We start from the raw sequence: 18,865 nt of genomic DNA on the forward strand, positions 1-18,865 counted from the left end.
CACTGACTAACTGGAGAGACCAGGAGGGTCAGAGCAGGAGAAGACCACAGAACGAGACGAGGAAATAAGTAACGGAGAAGAGGAAATAAGTGAAGGATATGAGGAAAAAGAAGAATCAGTGAGGGTTGATGAGGAGGCTCCAGATTCAGAGAGAGGACAGAGGCAGGGAGTGGTCAGGAGGAGGCAGATGACAGAGAGGAAGAGGGTAGAATCCCTGGACCATATGGTATATATTTATTCTTCTTCCATATAAATTGCCGTACAGTAGGATAATATGTAATGTCACTTATATGCATTGGCTATATCCATGTACTGTAAAATTGCATTAGATAATTATATTTGCCACTCTCCTCTTTCTTTTTTGAGATATTTCAAAATGCAAAGGTGATGCAGCAGTGCAGCCTGATTTAAAGACATTCCCAAATACACACCATGGAGCAGCAAAAAGAAGCTTCTGCAGGGAGTGGTACAGTTCTCGGCCATGACTTGAATTTTCCCTGTCTAAAGATGCCGCATACTGCTTTGCATGCAGACATTTTGCACATTTAAAAATCAGTGTATTCACAACAGAAAATGGCTATTCTAATTGGAACAAGGTCACTTCCAAAGACAGTGGGTTCAGTGTACATGCCAGATCGGACACATATGTGAATGCCATGATTGCATGGAGTGAGTTCAAAAGAATGCCAAAGAAAAATAAAACTGTTTTGGGAATGATGGGAGATGAAAATCAAAACCAAGTAATCGAAAATCAAAAGTACTTTGGCTGAAACCTTGCTGTTGACAGCAACTCTGAATATTTCCCAACGTGGCCATGATGAATCGGAAACCTCAAAAAACAGGGGAAATTTCCTTGAGATTTTAGATCTTGTGAGTAAACATGATGCCTTAGTGAAAAAACAGCTGTCACAGGGTCCCAGATATGCAAAATACACAAGCAAAAGCACTCAAAAAATGAGATTCTGGAGTGGTTAGCAGAAATGGTTAAATAAAGTGAGCACTTTTCTATTTTAGCAGATGAGACTAAAGACATTCAAAAAAAGGAGCATCTGTCTCTGGTCTTAAGATATTATTATAATGGTGTGCTTCAGGAGAGCTTCCTTGAGTACCAGAAAGCAGAGCACTTAGATGCAGCCAGTTTGACAGAGAAAATTATTTAATGTCTGGAAACGTATGGACTGGAATACAAAGAGAATCTGGTGGGCCAAGGCTATGATGGGGCTGCAGTCATGAGTGGCAGGTGCTCTGGGGTCCAAACAAGGGTTAAGGAAGTTGCCAAATATGCATTTTATGTTCACTGGAGGGCACACTGTTTGAATCTTGTCATTGTGGACAGTGTAAAAAATGTCCCAGAAGCTGCATGTTTTTTCATTTTGCTGGAAAGACTGTACACCAGGGGTCACCAACACAGTGCCTGCGGGCATCAGGTAGCCCCCAAGGACCACATGAGGAGCCCTCAGGCCTGTTCTAAAAGTGAACATTGAATATTGATATTATCTGTTTCCCACCTTGTTAAGTTATTGTTGATAATTATTGTGAGAAATCATTAACATCATCAGTGTCTTCACATAGATGAGTATAATTAATCATTAATAATCATAAATAACTAAAGGCAAACTGAGCACATATTATTTCAGAAGAGTGTATCAAACTGGTAGCCCTTCATATGACTCAATACCCATGAAGTAGCTCTCAGTTTAGAAAAGGTTGGTGACCCCTGCTGTACACATTCATGTCAGGCTCATATGTTCACATTAAGCGGATGGATGTTCCAAAAGAAATGTTGAGTGGGGCACCATGAGAACTACCAAGGCTAAGTGACACTAGATGGGCCTTTCGCTCTGCTGCATGTAGAAACCTTATGGACAGGCTGACTGCAGTAATAAGAGTGCTGGATGAAATTTCAGATGAGGCCAATCCACAGAGAGCTGTAGACACAAGAGGACTACATTCTCAAATTGACTTTAATTTCATAGGGCTCCTAGCAGTCTTCAGAAAAGTGCTAGATGAAACCAAGTTTTTATCTGAGATGCTCCAGTCCACTAATGTGGACCTTACCAAAGCAGTTGACCTTACTGAAACCCTCAGACAGACATCGGAACAGCTTTGTAGCTGAAAAAGTTGCATAGTATGCCTTTAAGACGGTTTTATTCCCTTTAACCATGGGAGCGTAAGCAAATAAAGTGTGTGAAGCAGCAGAAATAGGGAGGTCCTGCTAAATAAATAAGATATGAACGTGTCTTACGCTGCCTGGCGGAGAAGTAAACGACGCTGGGGAGAGAAATAGATGGCAACTATGATTTAAAAACGGGAATAATAAAAAACAAATATTTTCATTTTCACTTTTACCGGAGGCTGTATTACCGAGGGTCAGCGGCGCTGCGCCCGGGCTCTGGAGCACCGGAGCCGGCTTAGAAGCCAATGAACGATCAGCGGTGCCCAATATATATACAGTATCCATGGCAACTTCACTGGTGAGACTAACGTGTGACGGTCAGGAAGACGTTTTGGCAGCCAAAACTGACCAGAAAATGTAACAGTCAATGTAACGCAACGTTGTAGAAATGTAGAGGAGGAGTAGAAAGTAAAGATAATTGCTGCAAAATGTAACAAAGTAAAAGTCAAAAGTATGCACTCTTGATTGTACTTAAGTAAAGTACAGATACGTGAAAAATGTACTTAAAGTACAGTAACGAAATATTTGTACTTTGTTACATTCCACCACTGACTGTAAATGTACGTTTTTAATTATAATAAGTACTTGAGTAGTGTCTGCTGTTTTATACTTGTAGTCTACTGCATCTTGGACACAATTATTGTACTTTCTATTTTCTATTTTCATTTAGCTTTTTATACTTTTACTGTTTAAAAGATGCACAGTTTTGTTTTGTTTGAACACTGGACTTAAACGCTTGTAGTGTGTACAATAACTACCGTAGTATAAAAGTATTTTTGTGTTTGTTTTGTAAAAGCCATTCACATATGGAGATTCCCACGTACCGTCTGCCCATGCCACCCTGCCAAGACCTCTTGCCACCCCATGTAAAATTGTCTAGATCTGCCACTGTTCCACAGTTATGGTGCGTTCTTTTTGTCTCGTAATCGCGACTAGTAGCTTGAGTGTGACGTCACATCTGTGTCGAAAAACGAATAACCACGGGTAGGCTACTGCTCTGCTTTCTGCTCAAGACTCGGCTTAAAGCCGTTGTTGTCATATAGCAACCGAGCGTCTCTAGCCAATTTCAGCTGCACAAGCTACAAAATACCTAATGAGGCGGTATTTAACTCCTAATAAGACTGTAGCGACATGCCTATAGGTAGCAGTATACAGCGCTATGTTTAACTCCTAATAAGACTGTAGAGACATGCCTATAGGTAGCAGTATACAGCGCTATGTTTAACTCCTAATAAGACTGTAGAGACATGCCTATAGGTAGCAGTATACAGCGCTATGTTTAACTCCTAATAAGACTGTAGAGACATGCCTATAGGTAGCAGTATACAGTGCTATGTTTAACTCCTAATAAGACTGTAGAGACATGCCTATAGGTAGCAGTATACAGCGCTGTTTAACTCCTAATAAGACTGTAGAGACATGCCTATAGGTAGCAGTAAACAGCGCTATGTTTAACTCCTAATAAGACTGTAGAGACATGTCTATAGGTAGCAGTATACAGCGCGTGTTTAACTCCTAATAAGACTGTAGTGACATGCCTATAGGTAGCAGTATACAGCGCTATGTTTAACTCCTAATAAGACTGTAGAGACATGCCTATAGGTAGCGGTATACAGCGCTATGTTTAACTCCTAATAAGACTGTAGAGACATGTCTATAGGTAGCAGTATACAGCGCGAGTTTAACTCCTAATAAGACTGTAGTGACATGCCTATAGGTAGCAGTATACAGCGTTATGTTTAACTCCTAATAAGACTGTAGAGACATGCCTAGGTAGCAGTATACAGCTATGTTTAACTCCTAATAAGACTGTAGAGACATGCCTATAGGTAGCAGTATACAGCCTATGTTTAACTCCTAATAAGACTGTAGAGACATGCCTATAGGTAGCAGTATACAGCCTATGTTTAACTCCTAATAAGACTGTAGAGACATGCCTATAGGTAGCAGTATACAGCGTATGTTTAACTCCTAATAAGACCGTAGAGACATGCCTATAGGTAGCAGTATACAGCGCTATGTTTAACTCCTAATAAGACTGTAGAGACATGCCTATAGGTAGCAGTAAACAGCGTATGTTTAACTCCTAATAAGACTGTAGAGACATGCCTATAGGTAGCAGTATACAGCGCTATGTTTAACTCCTAATAAGACCGTAGAGACATGCCTATAGGTAGCAGTATACAGCTATGTTTAACTCCTAATAAGACTGTAGAGACATGCCTATAGGTAGCAGTAAACAGCGCTATGTTTAACTCCTAATAAGACTGTAGCGACATGCCTATAGGTAGCAGTATACCAGCCATGTTTAACTCCTAATAAGACTGTAGCGACATGCCTATAGGTAGCAGTATACAGCGCTATGTTTAACTCCTAATAAGACTGTAGAGACATGCCTATAGGTAGCAGTATACAGTGCTATGTTTAACTCCTAATAAGACTGTAGAGACATGCCTATAGGTAGCAGTATACAGCCGCTATGTTTAACTCCTAATAAGACCGTAGAGACATGCTTATAGGTAGCAGTATACAGCGCTATGTTTAACTCCTAATAAGACTGTAGAGACATGCCTATAGGTAGCGGTATACAGCGCCATGTTTAACTCCTAATAAGACTGTAGAGACATGCCTATAGGTAGCAGTATACAGCGGTATGTATAACTACTTCTTCATTTGGTTACAACAACGACAAAAGTGCTTAAAATTGTAGAAAACCACAATGTTTACTACGTGTGATGCACGACGTAGCCATCTTTGAAAGTGAGCTCGGGGTCCTCTGAGTTCAGACGACTTGACGAGTCGTATATATACGACCTCGGGGGGGCGTTCTTTTTGAAACTTCCGGTTCGTAACTCCGGAAAACGACTCTTAGATCGACTTCGGTGGACCAAAAGAACGCACCATAATAAAGTCTGCACACAATAAAAAACCAGTGCATTGCCTCCCTCAGCTTGTGTTTCTGTCTATCAAACACCAGGGGGCGCTGTCGGGAAACTATACTGGCTGGGTGCTTTTATTTCGCTTCTGGTGGAGTTGTTTTTCTTTTCTTTTCTTTTTTAAAAATAGATAGACTTTATAAATCCCAAATTGGTAAATGACTGTTAGAGCAGCAAGTTACAGGGAGACACACACACACACACACACACACATATACGCACACATGCACACACAGACACACAACACTCACTCACACACACACACAACACTCACACACACACACACACATATACGCACACACACACACATATATACGCACACACACGTACAAACAGACACACAACACTCACTCACACACACACACACCCACACCCACACCCCCACACACACACACACACATATGCACGCACACACACACACACACACACGCGCACACACACACACACACACACACACACAACACTCACACACACACGCACGCACGCACGCACGCACACACACACACACATATACGCACACACATGCACAAACAGACACACAAAACACTCACTCACACACACACACACACACAACAGACACACACACACACACACACACACACATATACGCACACACACAAACACACAAAACACTCACTCACTCACACAAAACACTCACTCACACACACACTCTCACACACACACACACACACACACACAACACTCACTCACACACACACAGACACACACAGACACACACACACACACACACACACACATAAAACAGATGTACGATCGTCTCTGTGTGAAAACACGACCAAACAGGCAGAAAGATCGGATTTATATTTCTTTAAAATTTGGGTTTTTGGGTAGATGTAATTGGATAATTTAAAACTAACTTTTACTAACTTACTTTATTATTGACAAAATACAATATGTATCCAGCCTAGTGGAAAGGGGGGAGTGGGTCTTTTTAATGAGTAAAGTACAAGTGCCTCAACATTTGTACTTAAGTACAGTAGTGGAGTAAATGTACTTAGTTACATTCCAGCAGCGCTTGAGTAGAGATTTTAGATCTAGCCGGTAAAGTTGTTTCCTTGCGTCTCTGGCTTGACGCAGCCGTGACGCAGAGGCCCAGCCCTTTTTGATGACGCAGCAGCAGGGCTGGGAGGGAGGCAGGCAGGGAGGGAGGGGGCGCGCTGCTGTCCTTTGGGGTGCGCGCACACACACAGCTCTGCCGTTGTAATGTGAAAGCTGCGGTGTTCCTGCTGTGTGTAACCCGCTGGACACAGCCCGCCGTACGGACCCGGTTCGCTCCCGATCCCCCGGCGGAATCCCCTCCGCACCGGAGAGACTCCGCAGCCAACCCCCCCCCCCCCCCACCCGCCGCATGGAAAGCGTCTGGACTACAAATGCGCGCACCACAACAAGAAGAACCATGCCTAGCTGTAACGTTGCATCGCATGCAGATCTATCACATCCTGTTGTATCCATTACGACTTTGATATGAGAGGAATCTGCGACGCCGAGTGAAGAAACGCGTTAGTTCCTGCAGCAGATTTCTCTCTCGTGGACCCGGAAACCTCTGCATCTGGGATTGTGTGTGTTTCTATATTTTTATTTTTTATTTTTTTTTTGATGGAGCTGGAGAACATAGTAGCCAACACTGTACTGCTTAAAGCCAGAGAGGGTAAGTTGGTGCAAACAGTAAGTAGCTCAGGCCTGCTGGCTGTGTCACGTTTTGTGCATAAAAAAGGTGAAATAACCCGTAAAGGTGCCTGCTGACTGTTGGGCTCTACAGCAGGGACACACTACGGTCTTATCAGGCAATAACACATAGAGCAACACAACAACAACAACACATAGAGCAACACAACAACACGGACATGAACACATCTCAGATCAAAATGAGTCTCCTGGGGCATTATTAAGGCTCATTCTGAGATACTAACTCATTATTTTGAGACACACACACACACACACACACACACACACACACATATACTTGCACTCAAACACATACACTATCACACACACACAAAACACTCACTCACATGCACACATACGCACACATTATTTGGAGATACTAACTCATTATTTTGAGATACACACACACACAGACAGACAGACAGACACGCACACATATACTTGCACTCACACTATCACACAGACACACACACACGCACACTCACACATATACTTGCACTCAAACACATACTCACACTATCACAGACACACACACACACACACAAAACACTCACTCACGTGCACCCATACACACACAATATTTGGAGATACTAACTCATTATTTTGAGATACACACACACACACACACACACACACACACACACACACACACACACACACACACACAACACACAGACAGACAGACAGACAGACACACACACATATACTTGCACTCAAACATACTCACACTATCACACAGACACACACACACAAAACACTCACTCACATGCACACATACGCACTCATTATTTGGAGATATGTGCAATAATAATAATAATAATAATAATAATACAGACATGAACACATCCTAGTAAAAGGGATCAAAGTCAGTCTCATGGATCAGTTTGACGGATCATTTTGCATTTTGCTACAAATGTAAAGCAGGGAAACCTTGCTCCCATATCGCCTGACTTCACTGCTCTCGCTGTAAACAGGACTGTGAGCCTCTGGCAACACTATAGGCCTACTTCATACACGCTGGAGCAGGGAAGAAGGGTTTCCATCAGTCGAAAGATGAGACTGATGCACAGAGAGAGAGAGAGAGAGACTCTGGGCATCATGTCTGTATGCCGGCTGTAGTATGGAATATAAAGTATATATACTGTAAGTATATGTGAAACATATGCATTAGCCAGTTATCTTGAGAAAGCCTGGGAGAAGAGGAAACAAGCTCTCTATCGTGATGATCTGTTTGTTTTTGTTGGTCAACGGTGCGATCACTTCCCACTGCCTAAAGATAGCAATACTCCCAGAATGCACCTGAACACACCTCCCTGTAAGACCAGCACGCCCATGGGCAGAAAGATGGGTGCAGGTTCATTTGTTATTTAAATGATGTGGGCGCTGGACGGGAAACTGATAACTGCGTCGGTCTTAAACCAGCAAAGACACTTGCTTTGGGCTGCACCGGGTGCGAGATAGGAGTCATGAGAGACAATATATCATGAGACATTTCTAAAAACCTATTGTTTTCTAAGAAGAATGCGCTTCACATGTCTTTTAGTCAGTCTGATGTTTATTTACATAGTCTCGCTTTGCCAGACCTTCCTCCACAGCGCTGCAAAGGAAGGTCTGGCTGGTACACACAGCATTCCTGGATGGGTGAAAAACGTGCTCTGGTTTATTGGCATTTATTTGAACCAATCCCAATTGTCTTTTTCGGCGAGTTTTGTTGAACATGAAACAGCCCCGAAATCACCCTCACCAAACTCCACCAGACTCCATGTAAATAATCAGGACTTTTAGCGTGTATAGAGCCAGCATATCTCCACCAGACTCCATGTAAATAATCAGGGACTTTTAGCGTGTAGTAGAGCCAGCCATACCCCCAGACTCCATGTAAATAATCAGGACTTTTATCATCGTCAAACACACTTCATTCAAAGTGGACAGAAACTAAATAAAACTACCAAAAGCCGTCTTGGTTCATCTATCCACTGTTCCAACAATCACCACTCTGGTTTGGTTGAAATAAACCCTTAATTCACCCATTTTACATGTGGAGATATGCTGGCTCTATACAGCTTAAAAGTCCTGATTATTTACATGGAGTCTGGTGGAAATATGCTGGCTCTATACACGCTAAAAGTCCTGATTATTTACATGGAGTCTGGTGGAGTTTGGTGATGGTGATTTCGGGGCTGTTTCATGTTAAACTAAAAGGATCTTACTCTTTAACTAAAAGCTCTATCTCTGTAGGGATCCATCCCATAATGTTGTCAGACACTTAGAATAATAACCTGAGTCTGTCAGCAGCAACAACAGAACATTTAGTGGACGCTGACTGATGCTGAACATTTGTCCTGTGGGGTTACATTGTGTGTGTGTCATACTTATGTCTTTCCAGGACAAATTATGTAACCTTTTTACTATCAATGCTGTAAATTCGAAGTAACACGGTTTCACACCATTTCACTCTCAGTGCAAACATAAGTTTGGCTGCAGGCAGCACGTGGTTTCATGTGGCAACAGTCTCTGTGGAGTTACAGCGTGACGCACGAGAAGACTGAGCGCCTCTGGCAGCTCCTTCTATTTATCTCATGGTGACATAGCTTGGAAGAAAAAGAGAGAGGGGGAGAGAGAGAGAGAGAGAGAGAGAGAGAGAGATTCATGGGAAATAATGGAGTAACAAAGAGGAAGCTGACAAAACCCCTCAACGAAAGATGTTTGTTTTGTTTCATGCATTCATGTATAAAGTATTCAAAGCAGTGTGTGGGGTCTCGTTGCATAATGCCTGTACTATTACTGTACGCAGACCGATCGTCTCTCCCACCCCTCCTTCCCCAAAGGCCCATTCTGAATCAGGGGAAACCCTGTGAGACATGATGACAGATCTCATTTGTCCCAGCTGTCCTGACTGTGTGCGGGACAGAACGAGTCTTTTACAGTTTCCCATTCAGCAGTGGTGTACTCTAATGCATGGGTTTTTAAACTTGTGTGTGTGTGTGTGTGTGTGTGGACCACTATTTGTAATCAAGAATTTCCGCAGACCACCTCATTATACACATAATGAAATATGTCTACACACAGTCCTACCTGAATTAATCGGCACCGCTTAAAGGTCCCATGACATGGTGCTCTTTGGATGCTTTTATATAGACCTTAGTGGTCCCCTAATACTGTATCTGAAGTCTCTTTTATATAGACCTTAGTGGTCCCCTAATACTGTATCTGAAGTCTCTTTTATATAGACCTTAGTGGTCCCCTAATACTGTATCTGAAGTCTCTTTTACATAGACCTAAGTGGTCCCCTAATACTGTATCTGAAGTCTCTTTTATATAGACCTTAGTGGTCCCCTAATACTGTATCTGAAGTCTCTTTTATATAGACCTTAGTGGCCCCCTAATACTGTATCTGAAGTCTCTTTTATATAGACCTTAGTGGTCCCCTAATACTGTATCTGAAGTCTCTTTTATATAGGCCTTAGTGGTCCCCTAATACTGTATCTGAAGTCTCTTTTACATAGACCTTAGTGGTCCCCTAATACTGTATCTGAAGTCTCTTTTATATAGACCTTAGTGGTCCCCTAATACTGTATCTGAAGTCTCTTTTATATAGACCTTAGTGATCCGGCCCGCATATCAATTTAGGTTCACAATACATTTTGGTCCACCTAGTTTTTGTCACTTTTTCTGACATTTTTGTCACTTTTTCTGACATTTTTGTCACTTTTTCCCACATTTTTTCTTTTCTCTGACGGCTGAGGAACTTTCTCCTGACTTCTTCAGGACTTTATGTCGACCAAACTGTGAGTGAGAAGACCATAAGACACATGCAATAATACAGTCAAATATATTTTACTTTTTCAATTAAATAAAAGCCTATCAATAAACTAAACACGTCTGGCCCTTGATGTGATGTATTTTCCAGTGTGGCCCTTAGTGAAGTTGAGTTTGACACCCCTGCCTTAAAGGTTATCTCATGTCCACAAGCTAAACTTTCCGGCCTAATTAGGCTGTATGAAGTGGCTCTTCTGTGTTCGGATTAAAAAACTTTTTGGCCCAGAACAGATTCCCGATCAATATGCTGCTTCATGTTGATCACGCAGCCGAAATATAACTGGTGGATTCCCACAGGAAAGGAGAAGCATCTCTTTATAGGTGAAGCTCTCTCACATGAAGCCAAATGGTATTCCACTAGGAGCAGATGCAGCCCTGAGCTGTGTAATCAAATCGATCGTTACGTAACGGGCTGAGTGGGCCGCTGCCATCCGAGCTGCTTCTTCCTGGGTCTCTGCAGAAGAGACTTTATGGACGATGGGGGGGGGGGGTGCATGGCCGTCTGAGAATCATATTAAGGTTTAATGTGATTGTTTGTTCATGTACGGAACATTCACCTAGTCACAAAGTCCACGTCAAGGCTCTGAGCTAGAGTCCATGTCAAGGCTCTCAGCTAGAGTCCACGTCAAGGCTCTGAGCTGGAGTCCAAGTCAAGGCTCTGAGCTGGAGTCCAAGTCAAGGCTCTGAGCTGGAGTCCAAGTCAAGGCTCTGAGCTAGAATCCAAGTCAAGGCTCTGAGCTAGAATCCAAGTCAAGGCTCTGAGCTAGAGTCCAAGTCAAGGCTCTGAGCTAGAGTCCAAGTCAAGGCTCTGAGAATCATATTAAGGTTTAATGTGATTGTTTGTTCATGTACGCACCATTCACCCTAGTCACAAAGTCTCTGAGCTAGAGTCCAGGTCAAGGCTCTGAGCTGGAGTCCAAGTCAAGGCTCTGAGCTAGAATCCAAGTCAAGGCTCTGAGCTAGAATCCAAGTCAAGGCTCTGAGCTAGAGTCCAAGTCAAGGCTCTGAGCTAGAGTCCAAGTCAAGGCTCTGAGAATCCTATTAAGGTTTAATGTGATTGTTTGTTCATGTACGCACCATTCACCCTAGTCACAAAGTCTCTGAGCTAGAGTCCAGGTCAAGGCTCTGAGCTGGAGTCCAAGTCAAGGCTCTGAGCTAGAATCCAAGTCAAGGCTCTGAGCTAGAGTCCAAGTCAAGGCTCTGAGCTAGAGTCCAAGTCAAGGCTCTGAGAATCATATTAAGGTTTAATGTGATTGTTTGTTCATGTACGCACCATTCACCCTAGTCACAAAGTCTCTGAGCTAGAGTCCAGGTCAAGGCTCTGAGCTGGAGTCCAGGTCAAGGCTCTGAGCTGGAGTCCAAGTCAAGGCTCTGAGCTAGAATCCAAGTCAAGGCTCTGAGCTAGAGACCATGTCAAGGCTCTGAGCTAAAGTCCACGTCAAGGCTCTGAGCTAGAGTCCATGTCAAGGTCCCGACAATCAATTAAACTGCAGGAGGATTTTGAACGTCTGACCTCTACCATCGAATACCTAGGCAGATCATGCATTCTGTCTGGCCCCATTCCAACTTTAAAACATGGCAATGAACGTTTCAGCCGAATTTTCAGTCTAAATCAGTGGCTTTTAAATTTCTCTACTGCAACTGGCCAGGGTTATGTTAATAACTTCGATTCATTCTGGAAAAAATTTGGTTTGTATAAATCAGATGGTCTTCACCCTAACATGAGGGGGACCGGTCAGCTGACAACAAACATTATACAGTTTGTTGCGTATGAGGTACCACCCAAGTATGATTGACTATACTCCCCAGGAGCCAGCCACACCTACATCTGCAGTCCCCCCTTCCCATCAGCTCAATCATTTTCTATCCCAGTAATAACTGCATGCAGAAGGACCAAGGCATGCTCAGGACGAAGGAGTCGGTCATCTCTTTTATCTGTTTCTAAGCAAAAGCATAATGCCCCGCTCCACTCTTTCCATACTGGCGATTCCCCTAAGCCCCCAACTTCCCTTAAGATTGCACTACTAAATATAAGGTCGCTTTCAAGTAAGACCTTTTACATTAATGACTTGGTCTCCCAGCATGAACTGAACTTTCTCATTTTAACTGAATGCTGGTTGTCGCTGGTGCGGCTGCAACTCTAGTAGAAGCCTCCCCTCCAGATTACAATTTTTTGTTTTCTGCTAGGCAAGGGAAAAAAGGAGGCGGGATTGCGACTATTCATTCCAACTTTTTTAATTGCACTAAATTAAATTTAGGACTTTTCACAACTTTCGAATATTTAGCCGTGGTCATCAGATCGCACCAACAACGACCTACTCTTATTTTATCTGTTTATCGACCACCCAAGCATAATAATGAGTTTCTATCTGAGTTTGCAGGTCTCTTATCTATAGCAGTGACTAAATACGATAGTATACTTTTAGTAGGTGATTTTAATTTTCATGTCAATGACCTCTCTGACAATAGAGCTTCAGCGTTTGTTGATTTGGCTGACAGTCTTGATTTCGCACTGCTTGCTACTGATACCCCACACATCCATGGGAACACGTTAGATTTAATTTTTACAAGAGGTATTGACGCACAGCTCTTGTCAGTAGAAATGGTTCCCGTGTCGGATCATTTTTGTATTTTTTTCAATGTTTCTCTTCACACCCCAAATAAGAGCTTCAATCCTGATACCTACACTTACCGCCGCATTGACAGTAAGGCAAAGGCTGTTATGGCTGATCAACTACAAGACCTACTTGCCAGAATGGCCCAAGTTTAGACGTTTTAACAGAAAACTTGAATAGCGTTCTTACTAGGACGCTTGACACGGTTGCACCTCTGCTAACACGGAGGCGCACCGCTAAATCAGCCTGGTTTGTTTAGTGACACCACTCTCCGCCAAAAGAACATGTAGATCATTGGAACATAAGTGGCGAGTAACAAAACGAGACGAGGACTGCCTGACATGGGTAATGAGTTTTAAAAATTATAAACGGGCTCTTTCAACCGCAAGAACAGCCTATTATTCAGATCTGATAAATTCCAATAAGAATAATCCTCGGTTTCTTTTTAACACTGTTAGTAAGCTTACACAGGTTGTTGACACCTCCCCTAGTTCAGCTTTCACTGCAAATGATTTCATGACGTTTTTTATTTCAAAGGTTAACCAGATCAGAGAAAAAATTGTCTGCCCATTAGTCGCCTCTATTCAAGAGGAAGGGGATGTAGAGTCCCCCCACTTTAGCATTTTCTCACAGTTCAATATCATTACTTTTGATGTATTAATGAATTTAGTCTCAGCTTCAAAGCCCACCACATGCCAACTGGACCCAATACCATCTAGTCTCGTTAAGGAACTATTTCCCATTCTCTGTAACCATGTTCTTTCTATTATTAATATGTCACTCACACAAGGTATGGTACCAGCAGTTTTCAAATTAGCAGTGATTAAACCACTACTTAAAAAGCCCAATTTAGACCCTCAGGTTTTACAAAACTATAGACCTGTATCCAATCTACCATTCATGTCCAAAATTCTGGAGAGGGCTGTTGTGGAACAACTTACTGTCCACCTATCTAACAACAGCCTATTTGAGAAATTTCAATGTGGTTTCCGGTCTGGTCATTCCACGGAAACTGCCTTGACGAGAGTCACAAATGATCTTCTTCTTTCATGTGATAGTGGCCATGCATCGTTTCTAGTATTCCTCAATCTAAGTGCAGCTTTCGATACAATAGACCACACTTTACTTCTCGCCCGGCTTGAGAAACATGTTGGAATTAAAGGGACAGTACTTTCTTGGTTTAATTCTTACTTATCCAATAGATTTCAGCGTGTCATTTTGAAAGAATCTACTTCTGAACAGTGCAAGGTAGGCTGTGGTATACCACAAGGATCAGTACTGGGCCCTATGCTGTTTTCCATCTATATGCTTCCTCTTGGTTCGATCATCAGCAGCTTTGATGTTCAGTTTCATTGTTATGCAGATGACACGCAGTTATATGTCCCTCTATTACAAAATAACCATTCGCAGATTCTGAAATTACAGGCATGCATGGCAGAAATTCAAAATTGGATGGGCAAGAATTTTTTGCTGCTTAATGCAGACAAAACAGAGCTGCTCATAGTGAGGCCAACCAAATATAGCATCCCAGTGGAGAAACAAACTTTAAATTTTAATGACTGTGTGATCACAGAGAGCGACACTGTTAAGAACTTAGGTGTCACCTTTGACAAAACTTTAACTTTCCGCACACATATAAAGGCTATCATTAGGACTGCCTTTTACCATTTAGGCAACATTTCTCGAATTAGACCAATGTTGTCAATGCACGATGCTGAAATACTAATTCATGCATTTGTCTCATCAAGACTTGATTACTGCAATGCATTGTTTTCAGCCCCCCTGCCTGTAACGCGACCAAAGTCTCCAGCTCGTACAAAATGCAGCAGCCCGAGTTTTGACTAAGACAAAAAAATTTAGCCACATTTCACCAGTTTTGGCTGCTCTAAATTGGTTACCTGTGCAAGCCAGGGCTGATTTTAAGGTTCTTCTTTTGACTTATAAAGCCTTAAAGGGACTTGCGCCTGCCTACTTAAGTGAGCTACTTACACCGTATATCCCAACACGCCCCCTTCGATCTATGGATGCTGGTCTTTGCCTTTCGTGCACCCTCCCTCTGGAATGGTCTCCCATCCAACATTAGGGAGGCAGGCTCAGTGGATATTTTTAAATCAAGACTTAAAACATTTCTTTTTTCAAAGTATTATGGACCTGTTTAAAATCCATAATTTTTGAACCATTGTTTTATTGTTTATTTTTTATGCATTATCATTCGTTTTATTTCATGTTAATAATTTTAATTTGTGGTATTCCATTTACATCCTTTTGTGTTGTTGATTTTATATTTTATATTTAATTCCGCCTTTATATTGGCAAAATTGTAAATTTTCAATTTTGTTGTGAAGTGTTCTGAGACCATGGTCCATGGTGATAATTCACTATAAATAACAATAAATTAAATTAAATTAAGGCTCTGAGCTAGAGTCCACGTCAAGGCTCTGAGCTAGAGTCCAAGTCAAGGCTCTGAGAATCATATTAAGGTTTAATGTGATTGTTTGTTCATGTACGCACCATTCACCCTAGTCACAAAGTCTCTGAGCTAGAGTCCAGGTCAAGGCTCTGAGCTGGAGTCCAAGTCAAGGCTCTGAGCTAGAGTCCAAGTCAAGGCTCTGAGCTAGAGTCCACGTCAAGGCTCTGAGCTAGAGTCCACGTCAAGGCTCTGAGCTAGAATCCAAGTCAAGGCTCTGAGCTAGAGACCATGTCAAGTCTCTGAGCTAGAGTCCAAGTCAAGGCTCTGAGCTAGAGTCCAAGTCAAGGCTCTGAGCTGGAGTCCAAGTCAAGGCTCTGAGCTGGAGTCCAAGTCAAGGCTCCGAGCTGGAGTCCAAGTCAAGGCTCCGGAGCTAGAGTCCAAGTCAAGGCTCCGAGCTAGAGTCCAAGTCAAGGCTCTGAGCTAGAGTCCAAGTCAAGGCTCCGAGCTAGAGTCCAAGTCAAGGCTCCGAGCTAGAGTCCAAGTCAAGGCTCTGAGCTAGAGTCCACGTCAAGGGTCTCAGCTAGAGTCCAAGTCAAGGCTCTGAACTGGAATCCAAGTCAAGGCTCTGAGCTAGAGTCCACTAAAGGCTCTGAGAATCATATTAAGGTTTAATGTGATTGTTTGTTCATGTACGCACCATTCACCCTAGTCACAAAGTCTCTGAGCTAGAGTCCAGGTCAAGGCTCTGAGCTGGAGTCCAAGTCAAGGCTCTGAGCTAGAGTCCAAGTCAAGGCTCTGAGCTAGAGTCCAAGGCAAGGCTCTGAGCTAGAGTCCATGTCAAGGCTCTGAGCTAGGGTCCATGTCAAGGCTCTGAGCTAGTGTTCACGTCAAGGCTCTGAGAATCATATTAAGGTTTAATGTGATTGTTTGTTCATGTACGCACCATTCACCCTAGTCACAAAGTCTCTGAGCTAGAGTTCACGTCAAGGCTCTGAGCTAGAGTCCAAGTCAAGGCTCTGAGCTAGAATCCACGTCAAGGCTCTGAGCTAGAGTCCACGTCAAGGCTCTGAGCTAGAGTCCACGTCAAGGCTCTGAGCTAGAGTCCAAGTCAAGACTCTGAGCTAGAGTCCAAGTCAAGGCTCTGAGTCTCTTCTGACCCCATGTGCGACTCGAGTCTTTGTCTTAAACGAATCCCCATCTCTACTCTGTGCGTGTGTGTGTGTGTGTGTGTCTGTGTGTGTGTGTGTGTGTGTGTGTGTGTGTGTGTGTGTGTGTGTGTCCATTCACAACTCTTGTTGGCAGTAGTCGCAGATTCCAGGCGAGGGAACGTCATCGGCTGTCGAAGTGAATGAGAGTGCAAAAAAAAAAAGGGGGAACTTGTGCATCCAGATGTCTGTCCTGAGTTTCTGCAGCAGATTTGGCTGTTTAGTTTTGGGCTACCGATCTGAATTAAAACCTCTTTGTGCAGCCTGACTTTGCAGTGTTTCTAAGTTGGTACCAATAGATTCCTCAGGTCTTGTAGTTTCATGTGATACAGACACAGATGAGCTTATAGGACCATATAGGGTCTCTCCATCGTGGGGGTGGGTACCGACTTTTGGTGATGTGGTGAAGTTGTGTGTTGGATCGTGGGAGTTGTTCTCTTCATTGTTAACGGACGGAAAGTTGTATTCACATTACGTTTAGTAACGTTTTTTCATGTCAGGAAACAGCTGCAGTTTTTAGTGTGTGTGTGTGTGCTTGTGCGTTTGTGTGTGTGTGTGTGTGTGTGTGTGTGTGTGTGTGTGTGTGTGTGTGTGTGTGTGTGTGTGTGTGTGTGTGTGTGTGAAATGCTCCTAGGCTCGTTCACAGCGCGCGCACAGCAGCACACACACATGCAGAAGATTACAAATAAAAATATTACGGTGCAAATCCTCCATCATAACAGCAATGCTCCAAGGTCCAAACGCGCCTGGCTTTTAAAGGGAATGGGAGATGACCTCTGATTGGTTGATTGCATGTTACGAAACACAACAAAACACACCTCTGATTAATGAAGACACTAAGTACAACCCTTTAGAACCAGGCGCACGGCGCACAGACACTTTTTTTCACTGTCAAACTAGCAAAAAGTGGATTTGGACACGCCCTAAACACACCTGCGCCAGCATCAGTAGTTAAAATCAATGTGTGAATCCTGCCGCATTAAAGGCTCTCCATCTTCTCCGTTGGTTAAACATGGAGAAATGAAGCGACAGAAGAAGCAGAGGTAGCCTTTTCTCCGTCCTGTGTTGTGAGTAGGAGTGTGACTCATTTTTCTTGAGTGAAAACATTCAGCTCGCTGGCTCTCGCTCTCTCTATTGTTACCGCAGCCTCTGCCCACACACACACACACACTCACAGTTTACACAACTCACGGCTCTGCATGCAACAAGTTCACGCCTGTCCTGCGGGGGTTGTGCTGTGGAATTCTGGGAAATATAGGAGATGATTATTTAAAGCAGAAGTACACAATGTGGGCAGAGGGAAAGTGGAACCAGAGAAAATTAATGTTTTGCAGCTCATCACTCAGTAAAGAATGCATGAATGCTAATTGTGTGTGTGTGTGTGTGTGTGTGCGTGTGTGTGTGCGTGTGTGTGTGTGCGTGTGTGTGTGTTTAACTATATTCGTGGGGTACAAAAACCAGGAGTCCAGTATACTTGTGGGGTCCCGACAGCTTTGTGGGGGCCAAAATGCTGGACCCCACAAGTTTAAAGGGCTGTTTGAGGTTAAGACTTGGTTTTAGGATTAGGGTTATAATTAGGTTATGGTTAGGTTTGGGTTAAAACGAGTAAGTTGGTCCCAAAGGCACTGGCAAGGGTTAGGTTTGGGTTAAAACGTAGGGTGAGGGTAAGGGTTAAGGTTAGGAATTTAGTCGTGATGGTTAAGGTTAGGGTAAGGGGCTAGGGAATGCATTATGACGAGTCCCCACAAAGATAGTGCCACAAAGCTGTGTGTGTCTGTTTCTGTGTTTCCTGGGTGAAAGTCTTGTGTTTTCTCCTTAACTTCTTCAGGACATGAACACCTGTTTCCTGGGTGAAAGTCTTGTGTTTTCTCCTTAACTTCTTCAGGACATGAACACCTGTTTCTTGGGTGAAAGTCTTGTGTTTTCTCCTTAACTTCTTCAGGACATGAACACCTGTTTCCTGGGTGAAAGTCTTGTGTTTTCTCCTTAACTTCTTCAGGACATGAACACCTGTTTCC

At 43.1% G+C, this 18,865-nt stretch overlaps 1 protein-coding gene across 1 annotated transcript in view; it reads left to right on the forward strand.

Annotated features, from left to right (window-relative positions):
* The first annotated feature begins 6,288 nt into the window (after positions 1–6,288).
* Positions 6,289–18,865, forward strand: part of aebp1b (AE binding protein 1b) — a 72,112-nt gene continuing 59,535 nt past the window's right edge. The window contains 1 exon segment of the mRNA XM_039804055.1: positions 6,289–6,781. Coding sequence (XP_039659989.1) covers positions 6,730–6,781 — 52 coding nt within the window. The 5' untranslated portion in view covers positions 6,289–6,729.

This window comes from Perca fluviatilis, chromosome 6 (genome assembly GCF_010015445.1).
Source record: "Perca fluviatilis chromosome 6, GENO_Pfluv_1.0, whole genome shotgun sequence".
In the NCBI taxonomy this organism is placed as follows: Eukaryota; Metazoa; Chordata; class Actinopteri; order Perciformes; family Percidae; genus Perca; species Perca fluviatilis.